We start from the raw sequence: 23,035 nt of genomic DNA, 5'->3' as shown, positions 1-23,035 counted from the left end.
CTCCTGTTAGTCTCGGAGCGCGGGATGGGGCGAGGCAACAGCGCGGGGGGCGTGGCCTGTGTCGGGGCGCTAGCCAATGAGCGGGGGAGGGGCGTGTCCCGCCCCGGGCAGAGAGGCCACTGTAGCTCTCCCGACAGGAGGGGGCGAGCGGAGGTGGGCCTGCAGCGTGAGTGGGGGGCGCTGGCGGGGGGTTCCCCAGGGGGCGTGGCCAGGCTGGCTGAGGGGACAGTAAACTCCCCCCCGGAGGCTGGGGGGGGGGTAAGGACAGGCCCCTTGGAGCAGGGGTGCGTGCCCCTGTCTCAGGCGCGGCCAGAGGTGAACGGGCTGCCCTGGGACGGGGAGGGGTGAATAGGAGCCTGCCTCCCGGGAGCGGTCGGTTAAACGTCCTGCGCGTGCCTCTGGAGGGCGTGGGGGAACTGGCGTGTTCGCGGGGGGGGGGGGGGGGACTCTTCTCTTCTCTTCCCCAGGCAGGGTGGAGGATAAATGGGGTGTCCAGGGGGGGCTGGACTGGGGAGGGGTAAATGAGGTTTCCATGAGGGAGCTGGCATGTGAGGGGTAAATGGAGTTTCCACGGGGGGGGCTGTAGTGGGGGGGGAATAGATGGGGTTTCCTTTGGGTATCAAAGGTAGCTTTTCCCCATCAGGAGAAGCCAACTGTCACAGAATCTGCCAGTGCCAACGTTCCATCCTGTTGCCAACATTCCGTCCTGTCTCCTGTTACAGAGACGTCACCCTAAACATCTTGCTTGCTGCGAGCCTGATTCTGCCATCCTCATGCTAGGGAGAGTTTTACTCAGCGGGTGGGGCTACAAGCAGAGTAAGATATGATGAGAAGGAAGGATAGTCCAGTGATTATAAATAAGGCTACATTTTAGTCATGGCCATTTTTAGTAAAAGTCACAGACAGGTCATGGGCAGTAAACAAAAATGCATGGCCCATGACCTGTTCCTGACTTTTATTTAAAATATCCATGGCTAAAACTTGGGGTGGGAGCTGCCCGAGATCCCCACTGGTGCTGAAGAGGGGGCAGGTGGCAGCTTGCAGCCCGGGACCCCTGCTGGTGCTGGGGGTGGGTAGGCAGGCAGCAGCACTGGTGCAGGGGGGCATGGGGTTGGCGGGCGGGCAGGCTGAATACCAGCCTCGGTGCCTCCCCCTTTCTCCCCCAGCAGCAGCAGACTTAGTTTGCGTGCGGCAGGAGCACGGGATGGGTTGAGGCGGGCTCTGGGCAGCGTTTACCTGGGTGGAAGGCTCCCTAGAAGTAGCAACATCCCCCTCACTCAGCTCCATCCTAGGCAGAGGTATGGTCAGGCAGCTCTACACACTGCCTCCACCTGTAGGCACCGCCCCCACAACTCCCATTGGCCGCAGTTCCCAGCCAAAGAGAGCTGCAAAGTCCATGCTCTGGGTGGAGGTAGTGTGCAGAGCTGCCTGTCCCCACCTCCACCTAGCAGCTGAGTGAGGAGGATGTCACTGCTTCCGGGAAGCCCCCCAGGTAAGTGCCACCCAGAGCCTTCCTCACACCATCCCATGCCCCAACCCCTCCCCATTGCACACCCAAACTCTGCTGCTGTGGGCATGGTGGCCCGAGACTGCCCCAGCAGTGACATGTGCGCCTGGTACATTGGCTGCCTGAGCTGCCCCTGAGCCAGGCGCACCGGCACTGCAGAAGTCACGGAGGTCACAGAATCTGTGACTTCAGTGACAAACTTGGGCAGCCTTAATTATAGGTATGTTAGTTAGATAGTTATTGTACATAAAGGTGGCAGAATCTACTGTTGGTTAAACAGCAGTAGAAAGAGGAATGTATGTTCCTTTTGCTTTAGCAATTTATCATAGCTGTTTGAATGCACCTATAATGGGCAGTTGGCTAATTCCCCATAAACTAGGCTCTTGTTCTGGGTGCTGACATTCAGATACACTGCTTAGGATGCAGTAAGAAGGGACAGGTTTCAGAGTGGCAGCCGTGTTAGTCTGTATCCATAAAAAGAACAGAAGAACTTGTGGCACCTTAGAGACTAACAAATTTATCTGAGCATAAGCTTTTGTGGGCTACAGCCCACTTCATCAGATGCATAGAATGGAACATACAGTAAGAAGATATATATACATACAGAGAACATAAAAAGTGGAAGTAGCCATACCAAGTGTAAGATGCTAATTAATTAAGATGAGCTATTAGCAGGAGGGAAAAAAAACTTTTCCAGTGATAATCAAGATAGCCCATTTTAGACAGTTGACAAGAAGGTGTGAGGATACTTAACATGGGGAAATAGATTCAATATGTGTAATGACCCAGCCACTCCCAGTCTCTATTCAAACCCAAGTTAATGGTATCTAGTTTGCATATTAATTCAAGCTCAGCACTTTCTTGTTGGAGTCTGTTTTTGAAGCTTTTCTGTTGCAAAATTGCCACTTTTAAGTCTGTTACTGAGTGGCCAGGGAGGTTGAAGTGTTCTCTTACTGGTTTTTGAACGTTATGATTCCTGATGTCAGATTGGTGTCCATTTATTCTTTTGCGTAGAGACTGTCCGGTTTGGCCAATGTACATGGCAGAGGGGCATTGCTGGCACATGATGGCATATATCACATTGGTAGATGTGCAGGTGAACGAGCCCCTGACGGCATGGCTAATGTGATTAGGTTCTATGACGGTGTCATTTGAATAAATATGTGGACAGAGTTGGCTTTGTTGCAAGGATAGGTTCCTGGGTTAGTGTTTTTGTTGTGTGGGTGCTGGTGAGTATTTGGACAGTTTTCTCCCAGATGGCCCCCTGGGGACATAGGTCCTTGATCAGTAGTACTACTAAGATTCAGCTTGCTAAATACCAAATGCGTGATTGTCCTAAAATTAGGACACACCATCAAATGTTGGAGGAAGGAGGCAGAAATTAGTCCCATGTATCATTCCTGTGTTTTATCCTCCCCATAAGGGCTCTGTGTTTCTGTTCTCAATTCTCCCATTTCCCCCATCCCTCCCTCCCCACTCCATACTCTCCTCCCAGTTCTTTGTCCTTCACTTCTTTTTACCATTCTCAGCTTTGTGTCTTCTGTCATGGTCCCCTTATGCCTGGAGCAATCTGCTCACTAGTTTACTTTCCCCAGATTAAACAATGAAGCTAAACTAATCATTTCCTAAATCAGAACTTTTTGATTCTTAAACCCTAAATCTGCCTCCTCTTCTGATCCCCTTCTCTTCTATAATTTAACCCTGCCCCTCCTCTTGTTCCCTATATAACTGTCCAACCATTGTTTTTTAGTTATAAACCTCCCATAACCCTGACTCTAACAGCTGCACCATCTCTACTGTTCCCCTTTTCCAAGTGCATAAAAAAGTCACCTTATCTCGCCTATCTATCCACCCGTCTCTCAGCAGTCTTGAGGAAAATTATTGTCCTCTGTTCAGAGCATACTAACTGCTCTCCTCCATAGTGAGAATTCTTTGATGGTGACTGACTCCTTTGTTCTCAGGCCAGGCTTGGATTTTTATGAACCACTTTGCTCTCCTTTACCATCTCAATACACAGTTATCTCTGATCCCCTCCTGCCATACCTACCTTTCTGATCATTCTGCCTCTTGGTACTCTGCACCAAGGTCTAACTCCACTGGGAGTTCAGTGCCTAGGTGCTTTTGAAAATCACATTTGGCATCTATCTGCATATTTAGCTGCCTAAGTAACTTTAAAGATCTGGTCCCACACCTCTTCTTTGGAGTTCCACTAGGTTTAATTCCTGGCCCTCTGCTGTTTTCTTTCTATTTTCTTCTTGTGTGAACTTCTGTCAGACTTTAAATGTACTTGCCACTATTATGCTGATGTTACCAACTGTTCACATCCTCTGATATTTCTAATGATTTCTGCCTGTTTTGATCACGTAGAACGTGGTTTCATCTTAACCTACTTTCTCAATGTCTCAAAGATAGCGAAAGGGCAAGAAAAGCATCCTCACACACAACTCCATTTTCCCCCTTGATTTATGTCTCCTGCCAAAACCTCTTATATTGCCTCCACACAGTCTGTAACCTAGGCATCATCCTTGATTTTAAGTCTCTGTCTTCCCCTATTGCCTATGTTTGCAAATCTACCTAACTTAATCAGCTCCCTAACACTGCCCTGTTATGCATGTCATGGCTGGAATCTTCATCCATTCCTCCACTAACTTGCCTTGACAGTTGCAATTCTTAGGAAAATAGGAATTGCTATAGCAGATCAGAAGGGGGCCTGGTATCCTGTCTCTGACCTTAGATAGTACCTCATGTTTCAAAAGAACATACAGGGCAACCCATAGTGGACAGTTAAGGGATAACGCCCAAAATAATGGAGACTTTTATTCCTTCTAAAAATAATTGTTTTTAAATGCAACTTTTAGATGCCCTCCTGAATTCTATTAAGCAGTTTACCTCAATGATATCTTGTGGCAATAAATTCCATAGACGAATTATTCCCAATATATACATATTTCCTTTAACTAGTTTTAAGTTTTGTCTTTCAAATTCAGTAAATGCCTCCTTTATTCTTATGTTATTGGAAAGGCAAATAGGAGTTCCTGATGTACATTCTCTATCCCATTCATGTTATGTCCTGTGTCTGTTATACAGACCCAGTTATTTCAACCTCTCTTCCTATGGAAAGTTTTTCATACCCCTCTTTAGATATAGTTCTAATCATTTGTTATCTAACTCCCTTCTGTATAATCTCGAGCTATTGTAACTCCATAATACTTGCGCTACATTGATGACATCTTCATCATCTGGACCCATGGAAAAGAAGCCCTTGAGGAATTCCACCATGATTTCAATAATTTCCATTCCACCATCAACCTCAGCCTAGATCAATCCACACAAGCGGTCCATTTCCTGGACACTACTGTGCTAATAAGCGATGGTCACATAAATACCACCCTATACCGGAAACCTACGGACCGCTACACTTACCTACATGCCTCCAGCTTCCATCCAGGACACACCACATGATTCATTGTCTACAGCCAAGCTCTAAGATATAACCGCATTTGCTCCAATCCCTCAGATAGAGACAAGCACCTACAAGATCTCTATCAAGCATTCTTAAAACTACACTACCCACCTGCTGAAGTGAAAAAACAGATTGACAGAGCCAGACGAGTACCCAGAAGTCACCTCCTACAAGACAGGCCCAACAAAGAAAATAACAGAACACCACTAGCTGTCACCTTCAGCCCCCAACTAAAACCTCTCCAGCGCATCATCAGAGATCTACAACCTATCCTGAAAGATGATCCTTTACTCTCACAGATCTTGGGAGACAGACCTGTCCTCGCTTACAGACAACCCCCAACCTAAAGCAAATACTCACCAGCAACCACACATCACTGAACAAAACTACTGACCCAGGAACCTATCCTTGTAACAAAGCCTGATGCCAACTCTGTCCATATATCTATTCAAGTGACATCATCATAGGACCATCACATCAGCCATACCATCAGGGGCTCGTTCACCTGCACATCTACCAATGTGATATATGCCATCATGTGCCAGCAATGCCCCTCTGCCGTGTACATTGGCCAAACCGGACAGTCTCCATGCAAAAGAATTAATGGACACAAATCTGACATCAGGAATCATAATACTCAAAAAACAGTGGGAGAACACTTTAACCTGTCTGGCCATTCAATGTCAGACCTGTGGGTGGCTATCTTACAACAGAAAAACTTCAAAACCAGACTCCAACGAGAGATTGCTGAGCTGGAATTGATATGCAAACTAGACACAATCAACTCAGGATTGAATAAGGACTGGGAATGGCTGAGCCATTACAAACATTGAATCTATCTCCCCTTGTAAGTATTCTCACACTTCTTATCAAACTGTCTGTACTGGGCTATCTTGATTATCACTTCAAAAGTTTTTTTTCTCTTACTTAATTGGCCTCTCAGAGTTGGTAAGACAACTCCCACCTGTTCATGCTGTGTGTGTGTGTGTGTGTGTGTGTGTCCTCAATATTTATTCCACTCTATATGCATCCGAAGAAGTGGGCTGTAGTCCACGAAAGCTTATGCTCCAATAAATTTGTTAGTCTCTAAGGTGCCACAAGTACTCCTGTTCTTTTTGCGGATACAGACTAACACGGCTGCTACTCTGAAATCCATAATACTTGTTTCTTAGTAAACCGTCACAAATATTTCATGCAGAAACTCTCCTGTTCAGAGCTAACTTCTACATGTTCTGCTCTTTGGTCTGAGTGGGTGAACAGAGGAGAGTGACTGATCTCCTTTGTCTTGAGACTTGCCCTTGTTCTTCCTTTTTCCTTCTGTTGCTGCCTCGCTTCACATACCTCTCAGAAATGAAGATTTGAGTCTCCACGTGAAGGGAAATTGGCTCCATGGCATTGATTGCAGACATGTACTGAGAGAACCGAAAGAACACAAAGCTGGTAGAGCTGTAGTCTTGCGCAGGGGACATCCCCTGCGCACAAGGTTATCAGGCACTTTGTCCTTAGCTTCGGAAGGAGGCAACAAAAAAAGTTGTCCTATTATCGTGCTATAAGCATAAGTGCTGAGGCAGTCTAAAGCCTTTGCTGAGTCCCAAGTAGTAGTGCTGTTTGTTCTTGATGTGACATTTGAGGCAGCAAACTCAAATTCATTCTTGGCAGTCAAAGAAGAGTATCTACTGTCTGTCTGGTACCATAGTTCCCCTTGGCGTGTGTAAGGGGGGGAGAGGGGTTGCATTGCAAGGTTACTGTAATGTTATTTGAGCCTTTGTGCAAATGTTAGCAGGTTTTTCCTTAAGATTTTCCAAGAGGACTGAAAATCTGTTAATCCAGAGATTGCTCTTTTGTGAGGACTCTCTCATTAATCAGCAATACCAGGCCTCCTTGCTGTTGAATTTGAACAATTTAACACAACTTCAGGATGGGAAAATATTTCTCTGAGTGGAAATCTGGATAGACTGGAGAAGAGAATGTAGTTTAAGTGTATGGTTGAATTCCATACATTTAATTAAAGGGCCTTTTTACTGTTTACCTTATAAAGAGAGTCCACTCTTCACATCAGTTGGAATAGAATGAACAGAGCTCTCTTCAGTGCAGAGATAGCATTTCAATAGAAAACTGGTTGTTTTCAGCCCACTCCACTCAGGAACTGGAAGGACAGAAAGACAACTCTCTAGGATGGTGGTCTAACATCTATCAAGCCGATCTAAAGCATTTCTGTAGTACCTGCCACCCTATCAGCTGTGTGATGAGCTGAGATCTAGTGGAAGACTATCAGAGATCCATCTCTGGTGCTGTAAAATCAGCATGGCTTCCCCCCGGTGCCCTTCCTGGTTTTGTGGGAAAGGGATCATTTTGTTCCTTTCTTGTTTCTTCACTGTCCCTGATCACTGCCTAGATCAGACTGTGATCATAGAATATCAGGGTAGGAAGGGACCTCAGGAGGTCATTTAGTCTAACCTCCTGCTCAAAGCAGGACCAATTACCAACTATATCATCCCAGCCAGGGCTTTGTCAAGTCTGACCTTAAAAACCTCTAAGGAAGGAGATTCCACCACCTCCCTAGGTAACCTATTCCAGTGCTTCACCACCCTCCTAGTGAAAAAGTTTTTCCTAATATCCAACCTAAACTTCCCCCACTGCAATTTGAGACCATTACTCCTTGTTCTGTCATCTGCTACCACTGAACAGTCTAGATCCATCCTCTTTGGAACCCCCTTTCAGGTAGCTGAAAGCAGCTATCAAATCCCCCCTCATTCTTCTCTTCTGCAGACTAAACAATCCCAGTTCCCTCAGCCTCTCCTCATAAGTCATGTGCTCCAGCACCCTAATTATTTTTATTGCCCTCTGCTAGACTCTTTCCAATTTTTCCACATCCTTCTTGTAGTGTGGGGCCCAAAACTGGACACGATACTCCAGATGAGGCCTCACCAATGATGAATAGAGAGGAATGATCACGTCCCTTGATCTGCTAGCAATGCCCCTACTTATACAGCCCAAAATGCCGTTAGCCTTCTTGGCAACAAGGGCACAGTGTTGACTCATATCCAGCTTCTCATCCACTGTAACCCCTAGGTCCTTTTCTGCAGAACTGCTGTCTAGTCATTTGGTCCCTAGTCTGTAGCAGTGCATGGGACTCTTCCGTCCTAAGTGTAGGACTCTGCACTTGTCCTTGTTGAACCTCATCAGATTTCTTTTGGCCCAATCCTCTAATTTGTCTAGGTCCCTCACTGTGACGGGTTGGATCACAGAAACCCCCTTGGGAGCTGCCACCCAATGTGCAAAGACTACCCCTGCTTCTGTTTTCCCTGCCAGCTCAGGACTCCAGCACCCTGTCTTGCTGAGCCAGACACTCCCGTCTGGCTCCAGACACAGACCCAGGGTCTGAATCACTTGTCCCAAAGCTGCAAGTTTACCTGAAAACAGCTCGCAGTAGCGTGCTTGTCTTTAGCACTCAGATGCCCAACTCCCAATGGGGTCTAAACCCAGATAAATCCGTTTTACCCTGCATAAAGTTATGCATAAAGTTTATGCAGGGCAAACTCATAAGTTGTTCGCCCTCTATAACACTGATAGAGAGATATGCACAGTTGTTTGCTCCCCCAGGTATTAATACATACTCTGAGTGAATTACTAAATAGAAAGTGATTTTATTAAATACAGACAGTAGGATTTAAGTGGTTCAAAGTAGTAACAGACAGAACAAAGTAAGTCACAAGCAAAATAAAATAAAATGCGCAAATCTATGTCTAATCAAACTAAATACAGATAATCTCACCCTCAGAGATGTTTCAGTAAGTTTTTCTCAGACTGGACACCTTCCAGGCCTGGGCACAATTCTTTCCCCTGGTACAGCTCTTGTTGCAGCTCAGGTGGTAGCTAGGGGATTCTTCATGATGGCTTCTCTCCCTCTCTCTTCTCTTCCCCCCTTTATATATCTTTTGCATAAGGCGGGAACTCTTTGTCTCTCTGGGTTTCCACCCCCCCTCACTGGAAAAGCACCAGGTTAAAGATGGATTCCAGTTCAGGTGACATGATCACATGTCACTGCAAGACTTCATTACGCACTTGCCAGCACACACATATACAGGAAGACTCACAGGTAAATACAGCCATCTGCAGACAATGGGAGTCATCAAGATTCCAAACCATCATTAATGGTCCACACTTTACACAATTACAATAGGTCCTCAGAGTTACATTTTATATTTCTAGTTTTAGATACAAGAGTGGTACATTTATACAAATCAGATGATCATACTCAATAGATTATAAGCTTTGTAATGATACCTTACAAGAGACCTTTTGCATGAAGCATATCCCAGTTACGTTACATTCACTTATTACCGTATTTTCTCTAAAACCAGCTCAGTTACATTATATTGACTTATTATCAAGTTTTTATAAAACCATATAGACTGCACAACGTCACACCTCTGAATCCTATCCCTACCCTCCAGCATATCTACCACTCCTCCCAGTTTAGTGTCATCTGCAAACTTGCTGAGAGTGCAGTCCACGCCATCCTCCAGATGGGTGCATTAGAAATGCCTAAAGTAGACTGACAAAGGAATGGTGTAATAGCTTTCAGCCATCCATTCTCTGCACAATGACACCACTCACAAGCAGGGAAAAAGGGAGGGTGGAAGAAATAATCCAGTACATAAACATTCTTAAAAGTGAGTTCTTTGTATAGCATACAGCTGTCTTTCCTTGTTCTACTGAATACATTTGAACCTTACTTCAAAGCTAACAAGGCAAATATCTTGCATTTTACCCTCCTCCTCCTGCCCATCTTAGACACCATAACCATCTAGCTAAGTGTTGATATTACCATAGTATCCGAGCATCACCCAATAATTTATGGATTTATCTTTGCAAAACCCCAGTGAGATAGAGAAGTAATATCATCCCTGTTTTACGGATGGGGATCTGAGCCACCAAGAGGTTAAATGTCCTGCCTGAGGTCCTACATGAAGCCTTTGCCAGAGCTGAGAACTGAACACACATCTCCTGAGCCCCAATCCAGTGCTTTAACTACAAGACTGTCCCTCCTTCCTTAGCAGTCCTTGTGAGTAACATCTGTATTTACTTACATTCCAAGCTCCTCAGGGCATGAACACTTATTTTTCTGATAAGCGCCATACATGTTATGGTGCTATGTAGATAATGTTGTTTATTTCAGACCTTTTCAATTTGGCAATGTCTTCCCCTGAAATCGCTTCCCTTTCATGGGGTCAGATGAAGGTGAAAGGTTGTTCTACAACTTATAAGGACTGCAAAGTGTGGCCAGGAGGGAGCCGAACCTGGGATTGGAGAGAAACAGGGACAAATGTAAGTACATTGTTTAGTATATTTTAAAGTGGGGGGCTAAGAGAGCTTTCTTGGGAACAGTTACTGCTGTATTTGCCAGTAGTGGGAGCTAAGAAATGTGGCATCCAGAACTGGACACAATACTCCAGTTGAGGCCCAATCAGCGTGGAGTAGAGCATGGAGAATTACTTCTCATATCGTGCTTACAACACCCCTACTAATACATCCCAGAATGGTGTTTGGTGGGGGGTGTGTGTGTGTGTGTGTGTGTGTTGTTTTTTTTTGTTTTGTTTTTTTGCAACAGTGTTACACTGTTGACTCGTATTTAGCTTGTGCTCCACTGTGACCCCCAGATCCCTTTCTGCAGTACTCCTTCCTAGGCAGTCATTTCCCATTTTGTATGTATACAACTCATTGCTTCTTCCTAATTGGAGGACTGTGTATTTGTCTTTGTTGAATTTAATCCTGTTTACTTCAGACCATTTCTGCAGTTTGTCCAGGTCATTTTGAATTTTAATCCTATCCTCCAAAGCATTCACAACACTTCCCAGCTTGGTATCGTCCGCAAACTTTATAAGTGTACTCTCTATGCCATTATCTAAATCATTGATGAAGATATTGAACAGAACTAAACCCAGAACTGATCCCTATGGGTCCACACTCGATAAGCCCTTCCAGCTTGATTGAACCACTGATAACTAGTCTCTGGGAATGGTTTTCCAACCACTTATACACCCACCTTATAGTAGCTTCATGTAGGTTATATTTCCCTAGTTTGTTTATGAGAAGGTCATGCGAGACCATATCAAAAGCCTTACTAAAGTCAAGATTTACCACATTTACTGTTTCCCTCCTATCTACAAAGCTTTCTTTGACAGGGTAACAAGCCATTAGGTTGGTTTGACAAATCTGTGCTGTTACTTATCACCTTATTATCTTCTAGGTATTTGCAAATTGATTGCTGTTTGAAAACCATACAGTTAAAGCAATACAACCCCTCTAATGTGGATGTAGTTATATCAAAATAACAGTGCTTATATTGGTATAGCTATTCTGCTATGGGAAGGGAAATAAGTTATACCAGAATAAAGCATCTTTATCGGGGTGGGCAAACTTTTTGGTCCAAGGGCCACATCTGGGTGGGGAAATTGCCTGCAGGGCCGTGAATGTAGGGCTGGAGCAGGGGGTTGGGGTGCAGGAGGGAGTGCGGGGTGTGGGAGGGGGTGCAATGTGCAGGAAGGGGCTCAAGGCAAGGGGTTCAGGTGCAGGGTGTACAAGGGGGCTCAGGGCGGGGGGTTGAGGTGCAGCAGGGGGCTCAGGGCAGGGGGTTGGTGTGCAGGAGGGGTGCAGGGTGCAGCAGGGGACTCAGGGCACGGGGTTGGAATGCAGGAGGGGGCTCAGGGCAGGGGGTTAGAATGCAGGGTGCAGGAGGGGTTTGGGGTGCAGGCTCTGGCCTGGCGCTGCTTAACTGGAGTGGCTCCGGGGTAGCAGCAGCACGCACCAGGGCCAGGGTAGGCTCCCTGCCTGCTCTGGCCCCACACTGCTCCTGGAAGCGCCCAGCACCATGTCCTTGCGGCTCCTGGGTGGGAGGGGAGGGGCAGAGGGCTCCGCGTGCTGCCCTAGCCTGCGGGTACCTCCCCCAAAGCTCCCACTGGCCGCGGTTCCCCATTCCCAGCCAATGGGAGCTGCGAGGGCAGTGCCTCCAGGCGAGGGTAGCGCATGGAGCCCGTTGCTACCCCTCCCCCATGGGCTGGAAGGACGTGGTGCCGGCAGCTTCCGGGAGCAGCACAGGGCCCGCGGCGCCACAGGGGTGGCAATCCTGTGGGCCGTAGTTTGCCTACCCCAAACTTTATGCTAATATAACTGTGTTCTCAAAGTAGAGGTTGTACTGGTATAACTATATCAGCAAAAAACCCCACAAACCCCTAACCAAAAGTTAAATGGGTACAAAAGTTATATGTAGACCAGGACTAATGCTCTTGGTCCTGAACCTACAATTATATCTTGTGTGGGCACACACAGAACCCCACTGAAGACAATTGGCCTGGTGTGAACCCACTTTCAGGCCTGGAACCCTTGTTTAGGAGCTCAATATAGAATCTTTAGAGAGAAATTTCTTCCAGCACTGAATATTAGTTTGATACTTACAGTATACACCTCTACCCCGATATAACACAGTCCTCGGGAGACAAAAATCTCACTGTGTTATAGGTGAGACCGTGTTGTATCAAACTTGCTTTGGCCCCCTTCCTTATTCCCTGACTGCCCCCTCCAGAGACCCCTGTCTCTAATCACCCCCAGGACCCCACCCCCTACCCAACCCCCCTGCTCCCTGACTGCTCCGACCCCTATCCACACACCCCGTCCCTCACAGGCACTCACCGGCAGTCAGGGAATAAGGAATCCCAGCCCACTCCACTCCGCAGGAGGGATCCTTTCCCCCAAGCTCCCTCCCCCGAGCAACACGGCTGGGGCCGGGGCGAGGGAAGCGGAGCAGGCTGCTCCGAGCCCCCCGCTAATCTCCTGGGCCATTCTGGGACTGCGGGGGCCCCCCAAATTGCCCCCTCAAAGCTCCTGCCTCCTAGACCCTGGGGGGGAGCCCCTGACTGCCGAGACCCACTGCCCCCAAGCCCCTCTGCCCCTTATCTAACCCTTCAGCCCCGGCCCAGCCCGGCACCCTTAACACGCTGCTCAGAGCAGCATGTCAGAGCTTTACTGCGTTGTATGCGAACCCATCTTATATCGGGTCGCATTATATCGGGGTAGAGGTGTATAGTGCTCTTGGTGTAGTGATCTTAAGTGACTGGCAAAGGGGGAAAATATGGATTAGTGACCCCCCCTTCCCTTTTTTTTTTTTTTTTTTATTGTATTACTTTATTATGTAGAAGAAGGGCCTGAAGGAGAGTGAGGGGTCTCTTTTTTTTTTTTTACATTATAAATTCAGATCTTATCTACCCTATTTTTTCCTTTAAGAATCTCTGGATGACTGGAAAACGAGAAGGTTTATAATAGCAGAGAAGTCATACAAATGAAACCTGATTAATTGAACAGGAAGTGATCTTTAGTTAGACTGTTTCAAACCTATGTTTTGTTAACACCTACAATATGCTTGGGAGGAATATGCTCTTTATAAAGATTCAAACAAGCACCCTTCAGCTAAAGGCTGAGAGAGCTTTAAGTTCATAGCAGCCTCATCTGAGGACTCCTCCAGCTAACGCAGGGAAAATAAGATGCAACATTCCTGAAATCTAACACGTTAAAAAAAAAAATACAAGAAAAAACAGACTTTCTTTCTGCATTATCAAGAAGCAAAAATACACCCATATTCTTCCCTTTGCAGGTCACTTTTAAAGCTCTGTACTTAAGTATTATTCTCCTCTTGCAGATAGGGAAGCAAGCAAGGAACACTTATGTGACTTGGCTAAGATCATACAAGAAGTAGCAAAAAAAGGAAACAGAACTAAGGTTTCCCAGCTTCAAAAGTGCTAGGAAAAGGTTCTCTTTATTTGATTAGCAGACTGGGAACGTTTGGGTGATAGTCACAACACTTACCTCGTGACCCAGACAAGGGTGTGCTTCCTCTGGGGATGTTTCCATTGGTGGGGCTGAAGCCTTTGCAACAGGTGCTGTCACCCAGGGTGCCCCTCATGCTCTGCACTCTTGTTAGAAATAAATTGCTTCCTTTGCTGCTGTGCTGACAAATGGATGCCCTGTAGGTAATTGTCCTCTCCTTGGGAAAACTGCATAACTGGCTCTGCGGGGTTCTGTAGCTTTAAGGACTAACAGGCCACGTGACCTTAACCCTGGGGGAGAAAAGGCAACCTCCCTGGCTGACTGCACTTCTGTGCCAGCTACTAATGGGAAAAAAGGAACAAGATTCCTGAGAGGTAGAGTGGAGAACAGAGAACAACAGACAAAGAAATTCTACTGCAGTTTCTTTCTCCCCTAGCCCCCAAATCAGGAGAATTGACTGGGATAATGTATTTGCTCCCATGTTAGATCTGCTTGTTAAGAAACAGCGCCCCTCTCAGAGAATCTTTGTGTAAACAAAATAATTTTTTTGGTTTTGTTCCAAGGCTTTAATGTCTCCAAAGTGTTGATCACAGGCAGTGAACTCTCACCAGCTATCTAATTATTGTAATTACATTAAGCCATACCTTTTCCTTTTATTTAGGTCTAAGTGACTATCATTAAAGTACACAAAGGTTTCTAGCATACTTCAAAGGCCTATAAGGAATTTTCTCTTTCATAAACACACTTTTTTTAAATGGTTAAGTCCACCCAGCAAGGCTCTGTAACAAGGTGAGTAGTGTAGGAGAGGGCATTCAAACCAACGTAGCCTAAAGGGATGGCAAACTCTCTATTTCCCTTGCTGGGTCTAGAGCAGCCTGGTGTTTACGCCATGTTCCTAGCCTGAGAAACTAAAGATGAGACCCAGATGTCACATGGCATTGCAGAATGGAGATGATAATATTGCTGTAACATGGTGGCTTCCCTCACTCGGAACTTAAAGAGCTGGTGAAAAGTTGGCTTCAGCTTGAAAAGACTCCTGCTTAAAAAATAAATCTGACAATAACAGCACACAGTGATTAAAGAACAAGGATGACATGCAATGAAAAGAGTTGTCTGGTGCTCTGTAATACCGAAGATTGGGGAAGGAAGGAAGGAATGTGGATCCCCAAACCATCACAGTATCCACCAGAGGGCAAAGTTGGAAAACCAGTGAAACAACAAGAGCCTTGTTATTACATTGTAGGCTGATGCTTTGGCCTTAGTTTCTACAGTGAATGGGATATTTTCTGGGAGGGAAGGAACGGTTCCACGTTTATGCCAGTTAGCAGGTTGTCTGATCACATATATGTGCCTTTGATAGTTGTCTTCCAGAAGAATTGTTCAAAGATCAGCTACAGCGCTGCCTGTTTTGTACGGAAAGAAAAACATGGTCAGTCACTCAGTCACATTCTTAACGAATATTTTAAACTCTTTAAAGACTTGAATAGATTAATGGTAACAATTTTCACACTGAAAAGAGACCATACTGTAGTCAAATACAAGGCATAGTTCTTCTGTTTGTGTCTACGGTACATTTACTGCTAACCTTATATAGACAGAAGCAGCAGAAAAGTTAATGTAGGAAAAACAGTGGAAAAATCTCTGAAACAGTGTGGGGGGGTTGTGGTATGTGTGGTGTTTTTTGTTAAAGGGAATGAGTAGATCAGTGAAAAATTCACTTTTTTTTTTAATTGTCAAAATCTTCCATAAATATTTTAAGGAGATTAATCTCTTTAATGAAAATCATTGTTTGGATTTAAGCATTCCTCTACCAAACATTGCAGCATTAGGATAGTATGGGAGAACTAGAAAATGAAACAGACTATACAATGAAGTAAAAACTGACCAGTATAACTATCCATACTGAATGAAATTCACAAAATAAAAAAATATAAACAAGTAGAACGTTGCATTTAACATTTTCAGTTTTAATAATCTGGGCTTTTTTTTTTTTTTTTAATAAAGGAGAGGGGTAAACTTTACTCTGTCACAGCTGTGTAATCCTATTAACTTCAATAAGGTTTTGTTGATTAACACTAAACTTTTGCTGTTATTTTAATCTGACAGCATTCATTTAATTTTTAGTATCTTAGATGTTAGCTGCCAAACTGAAATACTTTATAAATGCGTAGAGGGGCTACGCATCCTCTCAGTTTATAGCCGTCTATATAGTATGTTAGCATCTCAATCATATGGTCAATTGATGATAATCCTCTTTCACTGGTACATTTAAACTACCTAGAGTATCCTCCTTTTGCAGTGTTGTTGTAGCCATGGATATTAGAGAGACAAGGTGGGTGAGAATCTTTAGTGCACCAACTTCTCTTGGTGAAAGAGACAAGCTATCAAGCTTACACCAAGCTCTTCTTCAGGCCTGGGAAAGATACGCAGTGGCCTGGTTTACGCTACAAAGTTAAGTTGAGGCAAGGTGTCTTATGTCAATCTAATTGTGCATGTCTATACTTAAATGTGTCTCCCATCGCTGAAAACGCCCCCTCATGGCAACACATTAACGCTATCTCTCCGAGTGTCATTGTGTCATGGTGGTTGTACTGAGATCACTGCTGCAGAAGTATAGACGCTGCATTACCTATGTTGATCTTAACTGTCCTCGCTCAGCTGTTCCACAGTGCTCCACAGTGACTGCTCTGGTCACGACTGTGAACTCCGTTGCCCAGCAGTCATGGAGACTGGGAGCCCTTCGCTCACCCCTGAAAATCCTGTGAATTTTTGAAGTGCTTTTTCCTGATTGTCCAGCTTGATGAGCCCACCTCGCAGCTCTCTATTGCGTGGACGTGCCCAGGTGATCATTCTGGCTGCATGACCCAGACACACCGTATCCTGTCAGCATACCAGAGAGGCCAACACTTGATCTGGTACCAAGCCACAGACCTGCCAGTTTTACAAAGAGCTGCATGCCATATTTGGTGAAGAGCCCACTAGCACCCCGCAGACCACCCTGGATACCTCTGAGGAGCCGGACGTCGCTGCTGCGAACAGCAAGGACGACGACGACAGGGGACATGCAACCAGGAAAGGATCAAACTATGCCACGAGCCAGGATCTGTTTGAGACTCCACTGCAGTCCAGTCAGTCAAGCACAGGCAAAAAGGGGAAGGAACCTTGGGTTAGTGTGTAAATGTATTTCCCATTACAATATTGTACTGATGACACCTCCAACTTAACAGGACCCAGCTTTTCACTACTTAACTCTACTTCTCCTTGTTGTACCACTACCTCTTCTAGCATAAGTAATCTGCTTTTCATACCCCTGTAGTTAGGTGGGAGGGGGACAGCTGTGCAGAGCAGTTTGTTTATGTACAGAGAAATGGCTCCAGCATCCGCCTGAGAGAGCTTGATGTAACTTTTGTGGTGGTACCCTACAATCCTCTCCTGAAGGCTTCTAGGGATGGCAGCCTCGTTTCTTCTTCCACAGTAGAATGCTTTCCCATGCCAGTTGACAATAAAACTTCAATAGGCACCATTGCAGTAAACCGGCTAGCAGCATACACAGATGCTGCAGACTCTTATGGACCTACAGGTTCAAAAGTCAGGGCCTTGCTTCCCTTTGCAGGAGAACGGAGAACTCCATTATAGCACCTGCAATGTTTCCATTACTCAGTAAAATTGTATTGTTTGGAATAATTCATTATTAGTTCCCAACATATGCTGCAGAGTGCCTAGTGGGATTGAAAGCCCCCACTTACTTGTTTTGTATAATGTGACAAAACTCATAGGCTCAGTGACAAAAATAGTGTAATAATCAAATGTACAGCAAGCACCACAAAAATTAAATAGGTGCATTGACAGTGTTCTGTTCATACATATGCACCAGGCACCACACAGTTCTTCCCAGAACAGTAGGACCAGGTAGAGCACAGTACACCACAACACATTACTGTGGCTTACTGTTAAAGTGCTCTTTCAAAGCCTCCCTGAGCCACGTATCTCCATGTTAAGCTCTTCTAATAATCTTTGTGTCTGGCTGTTCAAACTCAGCAGACAGCTGCTCCACCTCTGTCTCTGCGCCAATTTTTCCTCCCTTTGCTTCACAGATATTATGCAGGACACAGGAAACAGCTATAACCATTGGGATGTTTTTCTCACTGAGATCCAATCTTGTGAGTAAACAATGCCAGCCTCCTTTCAATCTACCAAAAGTACATTCAACTGCCATTCTGCACCTGCTGAGCCAGTAGGATTGTTCCTTGGAGCTGTCAAGGTGGCTGGTATTTGGTGTCATGAACCAGGGGGGCAAGGGGCATTAGGTCCCCCAGGATCACTGTTGGCATATCAACATTGCTAATGGTAATCTGGGAAAGAAAGACCCTGCTTGTAGCTTTCTGAACAGTCCTGTGTTCTTAAAGATGTGAGCGTCATGCACCTTCCCTGAACAGCCAGCACTGAAGTCAATGAAGTGTCCCTGGTGATCCACCAGTGCTTGCATAACCATAGAAAAATAACCGTTTCTGTTGATGTACACTGTGGCAAGGTATTCTGGTGCTAAAATAGGGATGTGTGCGTCACCTATCGCTCCACCACACTTAGGGAGCCTAACTGCTGCAAATCCATCCTCTGTGTCTTGCACGTTGCCAAGAGTCACAGTCCTGCATTGCCAGGGACTATTAATGGCTCTGCACGCTTGCATGACAATGGCCTCCATAGTGGATTTTCCAATTCCAAAATTATTTTTCCACTAATCGGTAGCAATCTAGTGTTGCATGTCTCCACAGTACCACAGCATCTCACTTCTCCATTGTTAGTACAGCCCTCATTCTGCTGTCCCTGCGCCGGAGGGCAGGGGGGAGCTTTGCACACAGATCCAGGAATGTGGCCTTGCACATCTGAAAGTTCTGCAACCCTGGCTCATCATCCCAAGTCTGCATTACGCTGTGATCCCACCAGTGGGTGCATGCTCCTCAGGCCCAGAAGCAGTGCTCCACCATCTGCAGATGCTCTGCGAATACCAACAACTACTCTGAATTGATTCCATGTTTGACAGCAATCTGTCCTCCAGGAAATCCTCATGTTCCCTGCTGATTTAGTCCTTCTTGCAGCTCTGCAAATACCAGAGAATGATGCATCCAATGCTTGCAACGCTCATGACAATAGTTCAGAGCTGAGCAGGCTTCATGCTTCTGTCCAAGATGGTGGACAGCGAGGAGGGCTGTGCGGGTTCATGGGATTTTTTTTAAAAGGTGCAAAATTTATGGGATATAGATGACCTTGAGATGAAGAAAGTTGTATGCTGGGACGTTGACCCCTTCTTGCTCCCAGTCACCCCTGAGTCACTAGTTTTTGCCCCACCACGCATTGTCATAACTTCCCAAAAGACGGTGTGCTAGACGATGGTGAGTTGCACACTGGGATACCTACCACTGGTGCACTGAACTGTGCATCGACACAAGTATTCCTGGTGAGTACACACAGTGCCAGTGCAAGAAGCCAAGCATACATGTGCACAGGTGATATACTAACTCTGGTGGCGTTAGGCTGATGTAATGTAGTAGCAAAAATTTGTAGTATAGACATGGCCAGAGTGTGTCATCCAAATACAAGGTAGAAAAGATTATTAAACTTAAGGAGGTAACATATTGCAAGAGACCATTCAAGGTGAAATGGCTGTTAAGACTTCTGCAGTCATGGAAGAAAGGAGGATTAGTGGGTTACAGATTGTTGTAATGAGCCATAAATCCAGTGTCTTTGAGTCCATGGCTTATAGCATTTAGCGAAGTTATGAATATAAGCCCCCAGGCTCATCTTTTAAAGGCATTGTGCACCTTTGAGGACAAGGTCTGAGAGATCAGATATGGAGTGATCATTTTTATGAAAAGCATTTGCCTATGGGTGGTATGGTGTGGTTTTTTTTGTTTTTGTTTGTTTTCTGTGAGTTCATTCAGGAGCATAACAATTGTCTTGTTTCACCCACATAGTTGTTACTGGGGCATTTAATGCACTGGATGAGGTACACCACATGATGTAACAGGTATGTGTAGGACCCATGGAACTTGAAAGGTGTATTGTGAGGGATATTGATCATTGCATCAGTGGAGCTGTGTCTACCGGTTTTGAACCCGTTATGGCAGGGTCTGGTGCCACTTTGAGTTGATGTGTACTGGTCTATGGAGCTTGCTTCTGCTGATGAGTTTTGCAAGGTTGGGAGTTGTTTAAAGGCCAGAAGAGGGTGTTCAGGAAAGATTTATTTCAGGGTGTGGTTCCCATCGAGTACGTACATCAACAGTTTTGGGGTACAATTTTCCAGAAATTCTTCCTCAAGGTGGCCCATGAAGTGGTTGGCATATTGGGGAGCCATCCTAGTACCCATGACTGTTCTGATGGTTTGGACAAAGTGTTGTTGAATGTAAAATTGTTATGGGCGAGAATGAAATGGGTGTTTGGCGATGTTTGAGGTGGCGATTTGGAGTGTTCATTGTCTTGTCAATATTTGAAGCAGGCAGTGAGGCTGGTGAGGGATGTTGGTGTATAGGGAGGTGAAATGTATGATGGCAAGGATGGTGTTCTGAGGGAAGTTGTTACTGAAGGAACTCATTTATGTGCTGGAGGAAATTGGCCCTTGGGGGGAGGGAGGAGGTTTGAGGGTGGGTTCTGAGAGTTCCACTGTTCCTTCAGTAAGAGTGCCTTGACCAGATATAATGGATCTGCCTGAGTTCTCTTGTTTGAGTATTCTTTGTCTGGCTAGTGTAACATAATGGGTGTTGGGAAAAAAGGGATGTCAATTAGTTCTTGTAACCTTACTATGCTATGTGACACTGCCAGCTGAAAATATTTAGATGAAGCGTTGCTGTTTGATGCTCTCAGCATGAAAACTGTAGCACTTTTTTTCCCTTCAAACTTAGCATTCTCCAGGTGTGCAGCCAGCTGATCTTGAAGAAGTTGTCAAGAAGGGAGTTAAAACCTTAGTGATCGGTCGTGGCATGAGCGAGGCCTTGCAGGTAGGTTTTTGGTCTGACACAACCACACCTTGGAACTGCTGATTTTTTTTCCCCTTTAGGCAGAGATTATTTCTAACCTTCACAGAGAACTGTCTAGTTCATCTTCAGCCCCATAATCTGAACCAGTTTTGTTTTTTATAAAGCCCAGAAGCACATACGAAAAAAGTTGTAAAAAATGTAGAATCGGCATTTTGGGGGTAGAGACATTTGCTGAAAGTAACCTCATTTGATACGGATACATTGGCAGCCCAGTGTCAAACTGTAAGTGGGTTTCAACCTGCTGCTATTCCTGCAGGTTGTAAAATCTTTAAACAATGTGTTCATTTTTAAACCCTTAAAACTGATTGTAAACTGGCTCTTCTCACCCCCTCCCCTTGTAATAATTTAAGTCTGTCATTGATTACCCTGGCTAGTAATGATATTGCCAAGTGTCACTTCAGCTTTTTGAACTTGGTGGGCTGAGCGAAATGGGCAGAGGCGTCCTTGTAATGCTTTCCACACTTGAAGTTCTGTATTCTGTTACACATATTAATTCACAGCCACTTCCACCACTATCTCCTGAATTTTCTCTTAATAGTACAGTTCAGAATTGTATTTAGGAACATGTATTCCTTCTTCTCTAACAAGATGGACATACTTTAGCAATTATTAGACAGTGAAATAAAATTCCCTTTCTCTCCACTATAACAAATTCGAAGTTTATTCCCAGCATATTACCAATTTGGTTATTACCACAAGTTTATTTTACTGCTTTTGAAACGAGATGTAATTAAGCATTTTTATGAACCAGAGCAACCAAGGAAAAGAATCTAGCATTTGTTCTTACCTTTTCCTTTCCTCTTCCTCAGGTACCAGCATCTACTGTGGACTATCTCAAGAAAAATGGGATTGATGTGCTAGTCCTGCAAACAGAGAAGGCTGTGAAGGAGTACAATACACTGGTTGCTCAAGGTGTCAAAGTGGGAGGCATCTTCCATTCAACATGCTAATGAATTAAACAATACAGCCCTCTTTCCCTCTTAGCCAAAAAGTCTTGTGCCTTTTGACTGAATAAATGATAATAGTCAGTATTGGGGCTTTATAGTTCATATTTCCCACTGTACCAAAGCTTGGATGAAGACCTAAAACAGAGAGGAGAAATACAGCAGTATGGAATTTAAATGAATCTAATTGCTCACAAATGTTCTTCCACAGTGCTGGATATGGTAGACTATTTAATCAGGATTCCCTACACTTGTGATTTTGACCTAATCCTCTAGATCTGAAGGTGTAATTCATCTTCTGACCATTAATGTTTGGCCTAGCTGCTGAAGTAAAATATTCACTTTTAAAACCTGTTAGGAAATGATCTGAGACGTCACTTCTTTTCAGATTTGCAGTAGCTATTGGATGATCACATTTGGCCACTACCATCATGTGTATGAAGTGGTGATAATCTCTGCCTCCCATTGCTAATCCCTTGAGCTGTCCAAACTCTTAGCAGTGCATGCAGAGTGAAATGATGGTGTATTTGCTTCTTTGGGATGAATACTCTTTTCATACCTTATGATTTGTAAACTTTACATTACATGAAAACAAGTCACTGGAGCTAAAGAAAAGATAGCCTTAGTAGTGAGAAAGTGAGCCCTCTATAGCAATATGTAGTCGTGTACACCTCAATAAAGGGGGGGGGGGGGGGAACCGGAACATATGGCATAAGCAGTGGGATTACTTCAAACCCTGGCTTTATAGTTAATGAAAGTGAAAGCTAGTGTGCAGCATATTAGACTGGCCGATCCTTGCTAACGAGCTGGGGAATGGCGGTTGGAATTTTTAGATTAGGTGCTGACGATCAGCTGGACATTAAACACACATGTAGATTTTTAATAAAAGCTGCAGATTTTAAACCTGATTTAATGGTGCCTGTGTTTTTCACTTTTATCTTGTACTGGACTTATTGTAGAATATGCCCAATTATAAATGATCTGTAAGTAAGATCGGTTTCGTTCCACAGGGACTGCTAGCTGTTACTTAAATCTGCATCTTATATGTATTACAATAGGGCACAGAGGCCATGAGAAGGGTCCTACTGTGGTACGTGCTGTACAGTCATGTTGAAACAACTCTGCCTGATTCCTGTTATTGGAAACAATTCCTTTGTTTGCTTTTCTCCATTTTGTATTAAATTAAATGTAAATGATTTCATAGAGCAAATAAGAGGAAGAACTAGTGTTTGTAAAACACAAACTTCATTTTCATCTCTCTTAATTG

General features: G+C 44.8%; 1 protein-coding gene and 1 long non-coding RNA gene across 3 annotated transcripts; one reads left to right on the top strand and one right to left on the bottom strand.

Annotated features, from left to right (window-relative positions):
- The first annotated feature begins 38 nt into the window (after positions 1-38).
- Positions 39-22,676, top strand: AAMDC (adipogenesis associated Mth938 domain containing). Of its 2 annotated transcripts, none has more exons than XM_034759103.1 (4): positions 39-166; positions 10,153-10,301; positions 20,690-20,785; positions 21,634-22,676. In XM_034759103.1, the coding sequence occupies exons 2-4, from the start codon at positions 10,170-10,172 to the stop codon at positions 21,772-21,774; spliced, it is 369 nt and encodes a 122-aa protein (XP_034614994.1). In that variant the 5' UTR covers positions 39-166; positions 10,153-10,169; the 3' UTR covers positions 21,775-22,676. The 2 variants fall into 2 exon arrangements, with proteins under 2 accessions (XP_034614994.1, XP_034614995.1); XM_034759104.1 differs by having other exon boundaries at positions 69-153.
- LOC117871278 lies at positions 6,061-10,240 on the bottom strand. The gene is made up of 3 exons (XR_004644193.1): positions 10,064-10,240; positions 7,000-7,116; positions 6,061-6,925 (listed from the first exon to the last, which is right to left on the bottom strand). It is a non-coding gene; the product is annotated as an uncharacterized LOC117871278 (long non-coding RNA).
- Positions 22,677-23,035: the final 359 nt, after the last annotated feature.

The sequence above is a fragment of the Trachemys scripta genome, chromosome 1 (genome assembly GCF_013100865.1).
Source record: "Trachemys scripta elegans isolate TJP31775 chromosome 1, CAS_Tse_1.0, whole genome shotgun sequence".
NCBI classification, from domain to species: Eukaryota; Metazoa; Chordata; order Testudines; family Emydidae; genus Trachemys; species Trachemys scripta.
The sequence above is the reverse complement of the archived record's forward strand: the minus strand, read 5'-3'. Positions and strand labels throughout refer to the sequence as shown.